Below are 18,308 nucleotides of genomic sequence, written 5' to 3'. Positions count from 1 at the left end.
ACATAAATTGTGATTTTATATGTGTACATATTTGTCAGGGACTTGTTTCGTGCTTATTTTACTAAAAAAAAAATTGATGTTGTGGGGGCTCGAACCATGGATGCCTGCTCTTCAGCCGATGTCTCTACTGCTACGCTATTGCTTCTTGGCTTACTTTGCATATTTAGTTCTTACATGCTTTCCCACTGACTGCTAACTGTGGCTGCGCTACGGGCACGCCTGTGCAAACGAGCGCTCTCACGGGCAAACATCTTTAGAATTTTAAAAAATTATAAGATGTTCATTTGTACATTTTATGTTCGTAGTTTGTGGGGGCATGTGTTGTTTTGTGTTTATTCACATTTCCATGGACTCTGTCATGGGTGTTTACTTTGGGCACTTTTACTCTTCTGGGGGCGTGTCCGCTTGCAGGGCTCGGCCTACGGACACGCCCCCTACTGTCTTACACGGACCGTGTTAGCCTTATGTGTGATTCAGCATGTTCTCATGAATATGCAGAGCATGCTGACATCACTCCGTTTAACTGCAGCCTTGAATCCTGCACATAATAGACAAACCATATTAACGTATTACCAGTTGCAAACATTATACATCACATATATTCTTTTGTATAGTTATCAATCCAACATTACATAAATTGATCAAATTTTGCCTTCCCTTAAATCTCACTCCTCCTCCAGAACATTATTCATGCATTGCTTCATAATTTCCATTTTATCTATGTAATTTGTTCTACCCTTCTCTTAAGGTCCCACTTCCAGTTTTTATTTCTGTTACAGTTATTAAATACTTCAAATATAATTAGTTTATAGACTTTGATTTCTATTTTCTAGTTATACCTCTTTTGGAAGCTATCAGGTTTAAAATTAACAAGACCTTACTATGGCTGTGCAATTCAAGTCCTGCATCCCAACTCAAAAATAATTCTTTAGTTAGTCTTATTTGCTTGCCCAATATTTCTGACAGAGTACTCTGTAGGGAATTTTTAAAGTCCCCTAAATCATTACACTCCCAAAGCATATGTTCCCAGGTACCTCTTTCTATCCCATCACAACTCCAACATTTGCCACCTCCCCAAGGAAAAATTATTTGTAGTCTGCTTGGAGTATAAAAATACCTGTTCAAACATTTCCACACAAAAATTCTAAATCTTCTAGACTTTGTTGCATATTTGGGAGGCATACATAATGTCCTCCTGTTTCCTTGTGAATTGCTTAGCCGATCTCTGTTCTCATCTGAATCCTGTAGTTTGTACATTCATAGATTGTTAATAGGCTAATGACCCAGGAGGAGGCCTTTCTAAGCCTAGACCAGTTTTCCCAAAAGAATAATGCCCTGTATCTGAATAAGCCTTTGAGAGCTAGGCATTTATACGCTACCTGTGTCCATAAGGGATATGGGTGCCAGGCCTAGTGTTAATTTCCTGTTCCCCATCAACTGATCTAGATTGTGCTTAAACTGGGTAGTAGATTAACTCCACTTCACATGGATGGGAAGCCTGTTCCATAGGCGGGGCAGTCTCTGGGACACATCTTTCTCTCCAGCATGTTCTGTTTAAGTCACAGACAAAATTTGGGTCCCTAGACTTTGTATTTCTGGTGCTCTTTGATTTATGAATATGTGGGAGAGCTGTAAGTGTGGGGTTTGCAGATGTCTTGTAAACCAGGCATAGATCACCCCTCAGCAATCTGTAAGAGACTAAGTAGAGTGAAACTGTTTTAAGGTGCTCTGCATAAGGTGAGTTTGTTTCACCTTGTATTCTTTTTGTAAGGAAGCTCTGAGGTGGCTGTAGTTGCTGTATATTCCTGGTCCGGTACATACCAAAGGGAGCAATGTACTCTGATTGGTCTTAATAGGGCAGAGTACAGTGTGGTAATTATCTCTTTTGGCCTTGATTCCATAACCTAACTGATAAGTTGCACAACCTAAAAGGATTTATTCATCACTGTAGCCATGTAGTCGTCAAAGTTGAGGCTATTGTCTACTTATGTACCAGTGTCTCTGACCACTGGGTCGACTCTTGGGGTGTATTATCATAGAAATTAACTGGAATGGCTAACTTTCCCATAGGGTACAATTATGCATTTCTTAGCATTGAATTTAAGACCATGGCTTTGGCATCATTTGTTAGTCAGAGATGGACCTTCTTGAAGAATACTATTGTCTGCAGGGAGAGTCATTGATAACCCCCAGCTTGCAGTCATCTGTTAACTTAGTCAGACATAAACCTTTAACATTTGTCTTCTATTTCAGAAAAATAGATGTCCTGGGGACTCCGCTAGTGACTGGCCTCTTGGAGGAGGTGGCTTCAACTATTTTGACCTTCTGAGTCCTATCAGCAACCCAGTTTGCTAACCAGTGGGCAGTTAAAAGGGGTTATACCTAAATTAGTGAGCTTGTCTTTAATGCCTGAGTGGGGTATTGTAGCAGATGCCTTGGGCAGGTCAAGGTAAGTTGTGTGCACAGTCTTACTGTCATAATGCTTTGGTGACTTTTTAAAGCCCACCAGATTTAATTGGCATGACCTTCACTTAACAAACCCAAACTGAGATGGGTCCATCATTTGCAGATTACCTATGTCTTCCTTTATCATGTCCATGATGATTCTTTCCATGGTCTTTCATATGAGGCTGGTAAGACTTCTGGGCCTGTAGTTACACGGATCAGTGGTTCGACCCAGTTTTTGCAAGGGGAATGATTGTAGCAGTCTTCCATTCTTTGGGCACAAAACCTGACTGAAGGTTCCAGTTGAAAATGTTTCAAGTGGATCAGAAAGATCCTGCTTCATGCTATTTATTAAACATCCTGGGATGTTATCAGGCCTATTGATGCTTTGTTTTTGTCCTTCAAAATTGCATTGATGACCTGTTCCCTAGTAATGGTTGAGGGGATTGTGGTATGTGGAATTTCTTCTGTGCTGTCAGTGGGAGGGAGTAGTTGGGGAAGAAATTTCAGCTTTAACTGTCTGCCAAAAGGTTGGCAATAGCCCTTGGTTCATTTGGAATGATGACATTTACTGTAAGTTCTGCATATTGTTATATATTTCCCTGAGGTTATGGACATAGCTGTAGAAAGCCCTGTAGTTGTCTTTTTTCTGAGAAGCTGTTTTTTCTTCAAATTTAGCCTTTGAAGTATTAATTAACTCTTTTAGCTGCTTTTTTAGATTGGTCGGGGTCTTTTAGTATGTATGGCTTTGTTCCTCCTATGCTTGGCCAAGATTTTTTTCTTTTGTTGTGTAACCAGTTGGTACTATGATTCCACCAGGGTGGCTTGCCTTTTGAGTTTCTTATTTTTAATATGATTGGGCACAACTCACTCTATTCAGCTGTCAGTATGACTGTACAGAGATTTCGTAAATAGCTCAGCATATGCTATGATGTTTACTGAGTTTGGGGGTACAATTTAAAAGGTTTTTACTTATGCTGGATCCCCAAATTTAATTTTTATTTCAAGTAATACTGCCTTTTGGTCAGATCTGATGAATGAAGACATTATATTGGGTGAGGAACATTGCCCCCCCCCCATGTTCATGAGTACAAGGTCAAGGATTTTTGTACCCTGGTAAGAGAATGGACCAGCTGCTCAGGATGTTAGTATTAACAACGTTAAGGAATCGCTGGGTTTGTGTATTAGAAGTGGTGTAGGATTCCCAGTCTATAGAAGGATAGTTGAAATCCCCCATGAATATTGTATTGGATTGAATGGTGAGGGACTATAGTGCATACAGATACGCAGTATGAGTTTCCAGGGACATGGAGGTGGACCTGTCGTCGTGTAGATATTTTATATGCTCTACTAATTATCACTTTTATTTTTTTAGCAGCAGCTTGTGTTCTAGATTCAGCTCAAAACTCTGTCAGAACAGGTCTTTCACTTAAGATGTCCTTATCCCTTTGTTTGCCTGTACTCTGTATGAATTCCTAATAGAAAAGGCAGTCTTTAGCATGTAGTCCAAATGTCTTCTTGGCCTCTTTCCTCTCTGTTACCTTTCCCTCTCTTGTTGTTTGTTCCTAATAACTTGGTTCATTTGTCAGTTTTCTCCAGTAAATCCCAGCAACCTCTTTCCTATTATCTATAGCCCTAATTGCAGTGATCCCTGCCTGCAAAATCTTTCACCATTTTCATGTTGGCTTTGTTCTTACAATATTTTCTCCTACTTCATGAATATAATATTCTGTGTGGTGGTGATTTTCCATAAGAATCTCTTTATTTCTTGAATTTCCCCCTGCTTCATCATCCCTTTCCACTTTGAATTATAGCTTTCTGCTTACATCAAGTATATGAGCCTTAACCATGTAGCTCTAAAGTATCCCTTCAAATCTAGTAATCCTAAACCACCCTGTCCTTTTCAAAGGATCAGTTTATCCCACTTGACTTTTGCCCTTTTCCCCTACTAACCTCTGCAAAATTTTAAATCAGAAGGTATTTTGTTTTTTGACCCATGAAGATATAAAATGCTCAAGCTGCTTCATCATGCAAGTAATTACCATCCTGGCATATGGCTCACAAATGATCATTCAGGGAGCAGCATTGTTAAAGGGACGTGGCCTGTTCAGCAGTTTAAGGAAGTGTACGGACAGCAATGTGTAGATGTGGGTGTGGCTTGTGGGTGTGGCTTGTTGGGGGCAGCAGTCTAGGAGCTGTGAGTACAAATCTGAAAATCCTGGCTACACCCCTGCCTCCTTACATTATTTTTCACAAGGATAGAATCTGTCTCAGGACAAATCCTTCCTTTTTCCCCCAAAGTATGCTCAGAGCACAGTCTGAATACTATTATTGAGCTACCTGTGTTTTTTCCAAACCAGTCTAATAAGTCAAAGTATAGATTACACCAGTTAGATGTTCACAGAATACTCAGGTTTTATCTACACAGGACTAAAGAATTCAGAAAATCAGATCAACTTTTTGTTTCCTTTTCTGACAAAAAGAAAGGCTTGCCTGTTTCTAAGATTACATTTCCAAAATGGCTTTCGGATTGCATATCATTTGCTTATCAACAAGCTGGCAAACAATTACCTGTCAAAGTTAAAGGCCACTCTACTAGAGCTGTAGTTACTTCATGTGCCTTTAGATCTCGGCTCCAAATTGATACTATTTGTGCAGCAGCTATTTAGGCAAGACCACATACGTTTATCACTCATTACAAATTGGATTTGGCCTCCCAGGACAAATCTTCCTTTGGATCCACTGTGCTGAAGAGTCTCTTCACTTGAGCCACCCGGGTTATAGGTGCTAGGGACGCTGTCCCATCCAGCAAAAATTATGGCGAGATAGAACTACATAACATAAAGAAGTTATGTACTTACCATAACGTTCCATGTTTGTAGTCCATCTCGCCTACATTCTTGCATCCCTCCCTCCAACCCCCTTCCTGTTTTCTGGGGGATCTGGTGGACTATTCTGGTGCTGCCTGACATGGTTGTCTTTTGTTGTCCACCTGGCATTGATTATATTTTCTAAATCCTTTGCTGCATTTATGCAGCTGTTATATTGGTCTTATCTGATAGGTATTTATTGCTTTCTTGCAAACTAGATCTGGGGATTTGCCGTGAGGCACCATGTGATAGGGGCTAGCCTTGAGCCAGTAAATGCTCTCGAGCTTTAGTATCGGCCGAGTCGGAGCTGAATATCGGCTCCAAACCCATCCAGCAATAATGTAGGTGAGATGGACTACAAACATGGAATGTTATGATAAGTACATAACTTCTTTTTAATACTTAATTAACTATTCTGAAATGCCTATTGTATAAAAGGAAAATGCTTTCTACTGTGTACAAATTAATTACAGTAATAAAATATCAAGCCTGTACCTTATTCTCTAAATATTGGGATGGAATAAACAATAAAATTGCCATGGAACAAGTTTCACATGCTATAGAAAATACTGTTAAATTATCTCCTTTTAGAAATCTGCTATATGCACAATTAATGATCAGTAATAATGTTAATTTCATACCAATTAGACTGAACAGATTTAACTCAAACTCTTCTCCTTTCTGTTCTTTTTGCCCATAAATGCATGCAGGCCTGCTTCATATATTTTGGTATTGCAAATTTGCTCAAAATCTATGGGGTTCATTAAGAGTCAGGCTAGAAAAGATGTGATATGGCAAAGCTACTATTTCTTGGGAGTTTGCAGTCCTTTACATTACTACAGATAAAATACCCAAGCAGAAATTCCACATTCCAAATCCTTGATTTGATTTTTTCCAGTAAGTGGGTAGATATTAGTGTATATTTAGTTTAGTGTAGCGTTAGATGTAGGAATTTAAGTGCATGTGTGTGGTTGCTGTTTGTTTGATGTGCTTGTGTTGTGTGTATGTGTTTCGGAGCAGCGAATTGTTTCCATGGGAAAAAAATTGCTGTTCTGAATGTTCAATATTTTCATGTGCAGATGTTTTGGGGCTGATGAAATAGCGTTTGCTATTTTCATCTTTCGATAACATGACATAAACGCGTACAGAATATACGAAAACAGTAAACTTCCTGCTCTATGAGATTTTTCATCATATCAGTTGTAAATATTATATATAGTTGTGGGTTAACTAAAAGTCAAAAATTGTTATATCAAGTCATACTACTATTTTTTTTTTATGCAAAGCTATCAACAGTACTGTTGCTTATGTGCCATTTTCTAGTTTATTGTAACCTTGCTGGTAAATTATCTACATGGTCTTGCACCCAATATGGTTGTATTCTTTGTTTGTATGTACCCACTTTGTACAGTGGACTGTTATAAATTTGTTGATGATTTATCTTTAACATAAATAAAACAGATTTCTGAAAGAAAAAAAAAAAGAATACCGAGTACTTGGATCCCTTATACTATCATTAAGTGAAAATTTTACTTTGGTAAAGGTAGTGCTCTAATTTTGCATTTTAAAAGCAAGAAAACAGAATGCTGTATTCACCACCTAGATATTGTAAATATTCTCTGAACTGAATTGTATCAGTTTCTTTATATAAAAAAAGATTGCTGAAGAAAATGTATTTTATGTTACGTTTCCTTTACTCTCTTCTAAAACTATTTTTTTTGTCAAGATACATGTTTCCTGCCTCTATTTGATAAAAGATGGTGAATGTCCATGTCTAGAACTTAAAAAATAGTACTATGTTAGTTCATTGAAATGTTTGCCTTTTTTGGTGGTGGTGGGGCTGGAATAGGTGGAGTGCAAATAATGACAGTCCCTTACATTTCAGACTAAAATAAGAAAATAAAACAATATGCTGATGGCAAATCCTGTTATTCTAGAAACCTGTTAAGTGTATAAACTAAGAGCAGTATGATATCTGTCTTTGATTTTGGTCCTTTATCCCACATTATTTTTTTGCTTTTTCCTTGACTCTTGAGCTAAGAATTTGAGAGACATATGTATGTATGTATGTATGTTTGTGTGGGCGAGGATGTAATGAGTTGCATACTGTATTCTGAAAACAGTGAAATGAGAAGATACATTGCTATATGGCAGTTGTTTATATGCATATGCATTTGTTTTATTACAGTCAAAAATTCTGTGGTATACAGCCACAGTCCTACTGGTGTGTGCATGTGTGTGCAATAGGTGGTGGGGCCAGCATAGATGCTCTCAACTGTCTCTGGTTTTGCAGAATGTCTCTTGATCATATTTTGGTCTGTTCCTGGTAATGTTTGTGGCTTTTTTTGGAAACTGTATTTATTTATTTTACATCTGTTGATCAGGAAGTGTCCGACTAGGCAGAGCTGCCTGTTTTTTTATTGAAGGTCTAGAGAGAAAAGCTCCTTACAGTAATAGAAAACATAATATGTAAATTTGTAACATTTGCAGCACTACATAGAAAATCAGTTAGGGCTGCAGTCAGTAAATAATGACAGATACATAGAATTCATAATCTTCAGAAAAAGCATGCTGAGAGGTATGGCCAAGATGCCAGTCTGATAGCAGCAGAAATCCATAGCTCTGCTTAGATTTTAATATCCTGACAGGAAATATACTTTAATTTTTAGAAACATCCAACTAAAAGTATACTGAAAGTTAGATTACCATAGACTCTTTATTATTTTCTAAAAATTAATACATAGTCAAGAGAATTTTTTTAATTATTCCTGTCAAGAAGTTTTCTACTGGGAATCTTAAGATGAGCAGCTCAAAGAACTCACACCAGCAGAGTGCAGTGAAGAAAGAACTACATTTTATAATAACAAACATCCAAGAACTGTCAGTAAAAATGGACAAATTCAAAAACAAAATGGATATTATCAAACAAGAATGCAGTAAACAACTGGAACTTCTGAATGGAATAGAGAAAAACAATCTGAACAGATTCTTGCCTTAGAAGAAATAGTAACTGACCTAGATATTAGAGCGACAGAAAATGAACATCACAGTGAATTTCTCCTGAAACAAGACACCAGGCTGATTGAGAAACTGGAAGACATGAAAGTAGATCAAGGAGGAATAACATAAGAATATATGGAATTCCTGAGAAAGAAGAGGGTGCTAACATGATTCAGTTCCTCAATAAGTGTTTTTCATCAGCACTAAACATACCTGAATCCCTCTCTTTTGGACTTGAGAGGGTTCATCAGTCCCTGGCAAATCCAGCTTCATCTCTTAGTTCATCTAACCCCAGGTCTATAATAGTTAGATTTCTTTCCTCGCAAGACAAGGACTTAGTGCTCAAATCAGCTTGGACTAATTTCCCTATCAAGATGGGTGAAAAAGTTATTCGTTTTGACAATGACTACACCTCTACAGTCATATCCAGAAGAAAGGAGTGTGTTCCTCTAATTAAGTCCTTGAAAAAAGCCAATATTAAAGCTCAAATTCTTTTTCCTGTAAGAATAAAAATCACCTTTCCAGAAGGAGTGAATATCTTTGATTCCCTACAAGAAGCAGTAGAATTTATCCAAAAGAAGAAAATACTGTCGGACATAGAAGAAATGGAATGGTCATCCCAGAGTTTGAGGAGACAGGCAACAAAAAAAGGAGGGTCTGTGAAGGAAGGAGCAAACAAAACTAAGAAACTGAAGGACAAATCAATATATTTCTTCTAATTTTAAATGCTTTGTTTTATGAATCATAATATATTTGATTCTGGAAAGTCTCTATTCTGTAAGGTAATGTGAATCATTTTTATTATTAACTTTCTCTTTTCCTTTCTTTATCTTCTTCTAATTACATATAGTATAAGTATTTAAATAACTCTCTCTGTCTCTCTCTTCTTTCTTCCTATTCTTTTTTGTTACCAATGTTCCTTTTCTCTCTTTTCCCCATTATAAGTATTTTACATACTTTTCCCTTTTAAATTACTACAAAAGATGTATGTCTTCTAATTCTTCAGTAATAGTATAATTTGACTTAATACCAAAGTGCATTTTTTTCTAGTGGGTCAGTGGTGGGGTAACAATGTGTTTCTGATTAGTGTTTCTAACTTGATGTTTTACACTCTTTGTTTAGATACATTTAAACATTAATACAGTACATTAATGGTGTTTTATAGATGGCTAAATATAAGTATATATATATATATATATATATATATATATATATATATATATATATACACATATATACACACACTAGGTTCCTTTTCTCTCTCTCTCTCTCTCTGGCCTGGTTAACTGGTAGGTAAATGATTGAAATGTTATAATATGATTTCTGATTTGAGGCAGCTGTTGTTGCATCTAAATAGCTGGTTTTATATAAAAGGGTTAATTTTTTCATGATGTTGATGTTTTGTGAGGAATCTGGTGGTCTGTGTGACTGTTCTCATTGTGGAGATTCATGACATGCACTGGCAAGGCAGCTTGAGTTTTTTTTTTTTTTTTTGCTTTCTGTAAACTCTAAAAGCTTCATGATTTGAATTTCCCACCGAAAATGCTTTTTTCTTCACTAGAGACTTCTGTTGTGCATGAGCCTATTTAAATACTTTTTAACAAGTTTATGAGGCTGCAGCTTAAGGAAACAACAGTGATGACATCATTTGACCTTTTTTTTTTGTTCAAATACTTTTATTAATTTTAAACACATAAAAATATTGCAGACATTCTAATGTAAGTTTTGATTAGATAACTATATACAATATTTGCGCTTGGCCTAATATGAGAAATTTTTCACAAGAAAGAGATAATAAAACTTTTCATTTACCAATATACATTCAAAATATTTTAAAAAAACGTTTAGTCAAAATTATAGAGAATGTGTTGTTTTAAGAGTTTCTATTAAACAGAGAACTTTGATCCAAGGATTATCAGTCATCATTTGACATTTTGAATTTGTTAAATGGTTGTACTTAGAATTCTTTTCTCTTGAAATTCTGTTATCCTTCACTAGATACTTTAAATGGCAAATAATTAGTTCTAATAAAAGTGTTTAACTCCTTTGAAAATGTCTATGTTCTCTTATAGATGCATACATTCTGCAGATTCAATGACACTATTAGTAACTAAATGACATCAGGTGAACTAGGAGCTGCATTAGACAACTCATACATATTAGCATCAGACATGTTATATAACTAAACCTGTAGTAACTAAACAGAGGGCTGTGAGGGCCCCCTTTTTCTCTCTCTCTCTCTCTCCCCCTTTCCTGATGAAATATGTCAACATATATATTGTTAATACATATGAGTAATATGTGTGGAATTGCAAAATATAATAGTTATGTTGCAATAAGTGTTTTATATATATATATATATATATATATATATATATATATATATATATATATTCAACAGATCATTACATGAAAAATGTTAGATAGATGACTGACAAAATGGTCACATTATCTGATGTTTCTTGAAAAGTCTTGGAAATAATGACTATCTTCTTAACCTTCAGCTTCTAATGTTTATACATACTTTGATCTGATGTGTATTTCTGGCATATCTACATATTAGAGGTGTTATTATCATATGTGACATATTCATATAGCTTCAGATATATTGGACACACTCATTCTAATGTATATTTCATGGATTCAGATTTCTTCAGTTGCTTTCATAATGCTTTTCTTTTTTGTTTTTATAATATATTCTAAGCAGAGATGGATAATTTGTGTCGTTTGGTATTGGAGAGGTGTTGGATGGATGGTTTAGTTAAGTTTTTAACTAAACCAGAAACTTTGTTTAATGTACTTGTTTGTAAATAGTTTTAGGTTTTTGAAAGTAGTGTTTAATACATGTCATGCATCCATGATAAGTAAGTTTTCAGTAGATCTCAAGTCAACACATAAGAAAGGTCTTTCAGTTAGTAATAACATACACATTATAGTCAATGGCTTATAAATGTTTATCATTAAATATTAATGGTTTGAACAATAATGTCAAAAGAGCTGGTTTGCTTAAATATATCAAAATGCATAAAGCCCAGATCATTGTTTTACAGGAAACCCATCTATTAAAAAAAAAAAAGATCTACAAAAATACTCATTCAGTGGCTATACCATTCTGGCTGATTCATGTTTTAAGACCAAGAGAAGGGGCACTCTTATTCTATGGAAAAATATACTGTGCTCAAAATTATAGATACAATTTCAGATAAAGATGGAATGCTAAACATGGTTATTTTGGAAATCAGTAGGATGTATTATACTTTGATTAATACATACTGGATACCAGGACTGAGTACTAAATATGTTGACAAATATCTGGACCTGATTACTTTAAATGCAAAAGGGGAAATTATAGCAACAGGTGATTTTAACTGCCTATTATCAGGCAATGATACTTCTAAAAATGGTAAAAGAAAACTAACATATCAAGCCAGGAAATTAAATGACTTTACAAATCAGATGAACCTTAAAGATATATGTGGTCTAAAAGAACATTATTCCTTATTCTGTACTCACTATTACTGGTACACAAACAAACATTTATAAGGTCTTTGTATCAATACTTGGACCACTACTCTCTAATATTTTCACCAACGTCCTCTACTCCTCTTCACCCCAGTCATCTCTTGTGCAATATGCTGATGACTCATCTGTTATAACCATTGCTGACAACCCAAATGACCTCCACTCAACTACCCAGGCATCCTTCCACACCATTGAGACTTGGCTTAATGATAACAAACTAATACTTAATCCAAAAAAAACTAAGCTCCTATTCTTCCTCCCTAAAAACATCACCACACTCAAAAGTACATTTACCATCTTATCCTGCAACAACACTATCATCTCAGCTGAATCTAGTACTAAATTGTTAGGTGTTACAATAGATGATCAGCTTAAGTTTGATCTCCATATTACTAACTCAGTAAAAAGAACTCATCAGAAACTTGGAGACCTTTTCTGTAGCAAAAAATACTTAACTAACACTGCCCGAATAACTCTCTCCCAGACTTTATTACTCCCAACACTCCTGTACGGCTGCCACATATTCACAAACCTAAATTCTACACTTATTTCCAAGCTTGAAACTACCTATAATAAGATCGCCAGATTTGCAGCTAACCAAACCTACAAGTCACACCACTGCTTAGCACTACAGCAACTAGACTGGCTAGAATTCCCTCAGCTGCTCCAACTATACCAACTACAAATCATCCATTCTATCCTCTATCTACCTTCCTTCTGCCCCAGCCTCTCCACTATATATCCAAATATTCCTCTGCTAGGATGCTACACAGCTCAAATCAAGAATTATTAGACATCTACAAACCCAAAACCAAACTAGGCTGCCTTCTCTATAACTATAACCCAGCTACATCCTGGAACCAACTCCCCTTGGAAATAAAATCCCTCCAGCATAGCAAAAGTTTCAAATTAGCCACAAGGAAATACCTAAAAACAAAGTGGTCTTGCCACTGTAGCCAACCACCCTGAAACCACCATCCTTTCACTTAATTCACCACCTCACTTGTAATGTATCTCTAACACTATTCCTGTGCCTTCTCTATAACTATAACCCAGCTACATCCTGGAACCAACTCCCCTTGGAAATAAAATCCCTCCATCATAGCAAAAGTTTCAAATTAGCCGCAAGGAAATACCTAAAAACAAAGTGGTCTTGCCACTGTAGCCAACCACCCTGAAACCACCATCCTTTCACTTATTTCACCACCTCACTTGTAATGTATGTCTAACACTATTCCCCTACCTCTTCTACCTTTTCCCTTCCTCTATCTCCAACCACTCTTAATTCTTACAGTCTCAAAACAACCTACCCGTCTAGTCTGTCTCCTATACCCTACCTCCTCTACATCTCCTAACAGCCATTCCTACTTTCCTTTCTTGTTTCCAAACACCTATACAACTAGATCCTACCCACTTTAAATAAGTATCTGCAACGTATCTATAATGACATGTCCACTTTCGGACCATAATGCTATAAACTTTACATTAACTGCACATACAGATAATTTAAGATTTCTACAGAGAATCCCTGCTTACATAACTAAGTTAAATGACTTTAGGGATGGGATAATGAAAGAAATAGACATGTTTGTAGAAACAAATGATAATGGTAAAGTGACTGATACTATACTATGGGACACCTTTAAAGTTTATATATATGGTAGAATAAAATCTTGTACCTTAAAAAAGGAGAGAGTGGGACAAAAACATTTTAGACTTACAAAAAACATAGACAAGATAAAAATGGATGCAAAACCAAATAACAAAGTAGCACATTACGAAATTACCAAGTTAAATCAAAAATACTTAGACGTTCTGAATCATAAGGTAGCCATAAACCTGGAAAATTGAGATTACAATATTGTGCTGTTAATCCCTAATATCAACATAAAATAGCGGTAAGATCCAAAAAAAAACTATCAAAATCTTATTAATGAGATTAAATATAAAAGTGATGGTTCATTTAAGAGTACATCTAACTTAATGGGTATATTAGAAGTGTTCAAAAACTACTATAAAAATGTAAATAATCACGCACCACTTTTGGAGACAGATAATGTAATACATACTTTTATTCAAGAAAATATAACTACTAAGGTGTCTATGCAACAAAATAACATTAAATAAGCAAATAACAGTAACAGAAGTGAAAGAGAAAATAAAAAATTTAAAAGATAATAAAGCTCCAGGACTGGATAGAATAAGTCCTGAACTATATAAGATTTTTCCAAATATATAATAAAGAAAATGATGAGTGCCTTTACTACATTTAAGCAAAAATGTATAACACCCCCATCTTGGAAATACTCAATTATCTCCCCCATATTAAAACAAGATAAGGACCCCAAATCTTGTGATTCATATAGGCCAATTTCATTACTAAACACTGATTCTAACATTTTCATGACAATATTAGCTAATAGGATAAAGAAAATATTACCTAATCTAATCCATAATGATCAGACAGGGTTCATTCTTCATAGAAAATTGCAAGATAACATTATTAAATTACTATAATTAATAGACATAGCATGCAAATACAAAACACAGCTAACTATTATCAGCCTAGACATAGAAAATGCTTTTGATTCTATTAGTTGGTCTTATCTACAAAGAATTCTGATTGGTTTTGAATTCTCCTCAGATTTTGTCAACTTATTAATGAAAATTTATAGTGGGGCACAGGCTTATGTGAAAATCGGATCATGTCTATCCTCACCACTAGAAATCCTCAAAGGAACTAGACAAGGTTGTCCTTTGTCACCATTATTGTTTGCTCTTTCAATGGAACCTTTTGCTACATATATCAGAAACAAGCAAAATATAAAAGGCTTTCAAATTAATAAGGATAGAAACAGAAAAAAACTTTGAAAGTTAAACGAACCAACAAAACAAAAAGATGAGTCCAACAGAACACAGGAGCCGATGTAAAATCCAAATTCTCTTTACTGTAGACTTGTTAGCGCTTTCGTGTAATGTTATACATACACTTCTTCGGTCTGAAGAAGTGTATGTATAACATTACACGAAAGCGCTAACAAGTCTACAATAAAGAGAAATTAATAAGGATGATTGTCCTAAGATACAATTATTTGCTGATGATATGTTAACATTGGGTGATATTGATGGTTCTTTGCATGATGTTATAAATACCTTAAGCAAGTTTGAAAGAATTTCCGGGCTTAAATTTAATCATAATAAATTCAAAACATTGCTAATTAACAAAAAGTTCAACAAAAACCTAAGGGAGAGAATAGCCTGTTTAATTGGGAGAATGATGTATTAGAATATTTGGGTGTCTTACAGTTGCCAGAAATGTTATTACTTTGAACTGGAAAAGTAAACAAGATTTGAAGTTTAAAGATTTTATTAATTTAGCAAAAGTTGTTTGTGAAAAAAGAACTGCAAATCCTTTTTTTATAGAACTCATAACATTACTCATAAAAATAGCATGGCAAAAATTGGAAAACCTTTTGAACAAATACTGATAACTTCTCATGGATGAAATGATTTATTGTAGTTTTGTTATTGTTTTATTGTATTTGTTATATGTACATTTGCATATGTTTATAGTGAAAACAAAATAAAAATGTTTTTGAAAAAAAAAAAAAGAAAAAGCATGCTAATGTAAAGCCAGTTCTTCTAGCAACTTTTTGAGTTAAAGGCAATATCTGCTCCAGTTTTTGGTTCTTCCACAATATGTTTTAGCTTATTCCTTGATTCTTGAGCCAAGAGGTTGAGATGTTAAGGTGAAGAACAGGCAGTGCGATGTATACTGCATTTTGATTGCAGGGAGAAAAAAGACATATGCCCCTGTGGTGGTTAATGTATTTATTTATTCAGTAGTCTGAACACAGTCAGACGACAGACTTGTATACACACAGTCTCACACAAGGCTATTATTGATGGACACATCTGTGTGTATTAAATTATTGTAGGCAATTATTTTTCTTATTGCAGTCAATAAATGTGATTGTGATTACTGGATATTACTGCTTGTGCTCTAGCAGTCTCGGTGGGGTATGTATTATAGCAGCTGACCACTGACAAAGTAGTGTAGTGAGTAGCTGTGTTATCTCATACAGCTTGGTTCTCTGGTTGAGTTTTTGGCTGAAGGTCATTCTGTGGTGGGTCTGTGTGTACTCCCTATCTGTGTCTAGGTTTTATCTAGATGCTCTTGTTTCTTCCTCCAAATCTCTCAGCTGTATAGTTTACTCCTGTGGTCATTTGTGATTTTACTTTCTTCCCAAGCTAACGCCATAGTTTCTTCCCAATCTAACAGCAGTGAGGTGCACAGAATGCAAGTATCTTTTTTTGTTGTTGATGTTGTTGTTGGGCTAGGGAGGCAGCCACTATTTCCATATAGGACATGTATGTTCTTGCAAGCATTTGAAATCTCAGTTTATAGGGAACTACTTTATTGTCTTTGAAAATTAAGATTTAGACAACTTATTTTTCCGTGAAAAAAAAGACAGAATTTCTTTCTTACTTTTGATCTTTGTTCAGGCCATCATAGGATGAAAAGTTTATTTTTTTAAGATGCACCCAGATTGTCTCAAACCCTATAACCTTTGGGGTCCTGGTGTCCACCAGCTCACTGGCTTAATTCAGTTATCTGCCTCACACTTATTTCAGTGGACTGAGTTTTTGCTTGTTAGTGTGTGTTAAAAAGATGGAGGAAACAGCTCAAAAAAGAAGACAAAACAGTAATAAAAACAAGAAGCAAGTAATCAATCTGAAATGATATGGAGCCAGCATGGGAGTAAACAGGAGCAGGGCACTGGGAAGGTGCAAGGAAGACTAATGTACAATGAGGGGCCCATCAAATCCTTTCTGTAGGGTTACTTTTCACCTAAGGCTGGCCTTCTTGATCACAGTCAGATATCTGAGGTGTATATAGTCCATGAAGTGTCTATAAGGAGTGGATAATGAGGCTGTCTGTGCATGAACGTGACTGACCACTTCTGTTGTTTGATCACAGGTAATGATCATTGACCTAATTGTAATACAGTCCCACCCCTTTACAATTTGCCCCACCCCCTCACTTGCTTCTTGCAGTCCCCCCTTGCTTTAAAGTAAAGTTGAGATACTGCTTCCCCCAATGAAAAGAACATTGCAACTAAGGAAACAAACCTATACCTTAAGAGGAAATGATGAAGAAAATTTTGATTGTTAGACCCCCCCCCTTCAAGGCAACCCTTGGGGAAAAAGCCTTCACCAAACTGGGTCCTGCTATTTGGAAAAAAACTGCCAACTGAAGTTAGAAATCAAAGTACCTTAACAGTTTTAAAAATTGAACTGAAAAAAAAAAAGACATTAAGAATAAAGATTGTTGTATCTGTTTTAAGGACGCAGGATAGTATTCATCTTCATCATCCCTCAAACAACTATAGAACTATCACAATGTGTAAATATTATAAATACTATAAATACTGTAGTAACATAGCTGCACTGTGACTGTATTCAACCATCTACACATATTACTTGTAAACCTATTGTGTCTACACTATTAATGCATTCCAGCTATCCAGAAATGCACCTTACATGTTTGTATATTTTTCAACTATCTTTAATTATACCTTGCTGACCCTAGGAAGTGACTGAAAAGGGTCAGCAGACCAGTTCACTGACACAGTTATCAAATATATAAATGTTGTATTTAAATAAAATAATTTCAAAATGCATTGACTGCCTTTATAGTAAAGTTGTATAATTGTTACACACTCATGGTTTGTGTCTTTTTTTCAGATTTTGAAACTCGCTATCCTCAAGGGAAGAAAATTATTCAGTATAAAAAAGCAAAGCTGGAAAAGTTTGCTCCCTATTTAATGGAGGATGGTTTAGTAACAAAACTCATCACATATGAAGACAGTCAATGTAAGTAAGCTTATTAGGCATGCTGGTGGTGGTGATGTGCCCTCACTTGTGTGTGTGTGTGTGTGTGTGTGTGTGTGTGTGTGTGTGTGTCTGTTGACAGGCAAGGGAACATATTAGATCTACTCAATATGGGAGAGAAGACAGGTTTTGAAGGCATTTTGTGAGTTGTGATGTATTTATGGACAGTCACTGGGACAAGTGGAACAACATATATTTAATAAACTGCTGTATGCATTTTCTTTGTGACAGCTATAAAGTGGCAGATACATACAGATGTAATATCAGGAGTCCTTGTCAGTGGATATACGACTATGATAATCCCCTGTGTACCACTTACATACCTTGTATCTCATTCCTGATATCCTTCACGAAACAGTCCTGCATTCAATGTCTAGAACTCAGAGGTGATCTCTGCCTAACATACAAAGCTATGTCAACCCCAGAGCTGTTGGACATGCTCCACTTAAAGAAATCCCAATCCCTCTGAGCTACACGCTCTAGGGACCTAAACTTTGTCACCACAATAAACAGAACATGCCGGAGGGATAGATTCCTGTCCCAGAGACTTCCCATACTCTGGAATAAACTACCTAT

The 18,308-nt window shown here is 35.6% G+C and overlaps 1 protein-coding gene across 2 annotated transcripts in view; it reads left to right on the top strand.

The window, feature by feature from the left end:
* DRC7 (dynein regulatory complex subunit 7) overlaps positions 1 to 18,308 on the top strand; it is a 1,455,099-nt gene that overhangs the window by 665,341 nt on the left and 771,450 nt on the right. For both annotated transcript variants that reach the window (XM_044081324.1, XM_044081326.1), the window contains exon 10: positions 17,586 to 17,714. In XM_044081324.1, the coding sequence (XP_043937259.1) occupies positions 17,586 to 17,714 (129 nt within the window). The remainder of the gene's footprint in view (positions 1 to 17,585; positions 17,715 to 18,308) is intronic.

This window comes from Protopterus annectens, chromosome 8.part0 (assembly GCF_019279795.1).
Source record: "Protopterus annectens isolate FY-2018-M chromosome 8.part0, PAN1.0, whole genome shotgun sequence".
NCBI classification, from domain to species: Eukaryota; Metazoa; Chordata; order Ceratodontiformes; family Protopteridae; genus Protopterus; species Protopterus annectens.
Note: the sequence above shows the minus strand (reverse complement) of the source record. Positions and strands in the feature narration are given on the sequence as shown.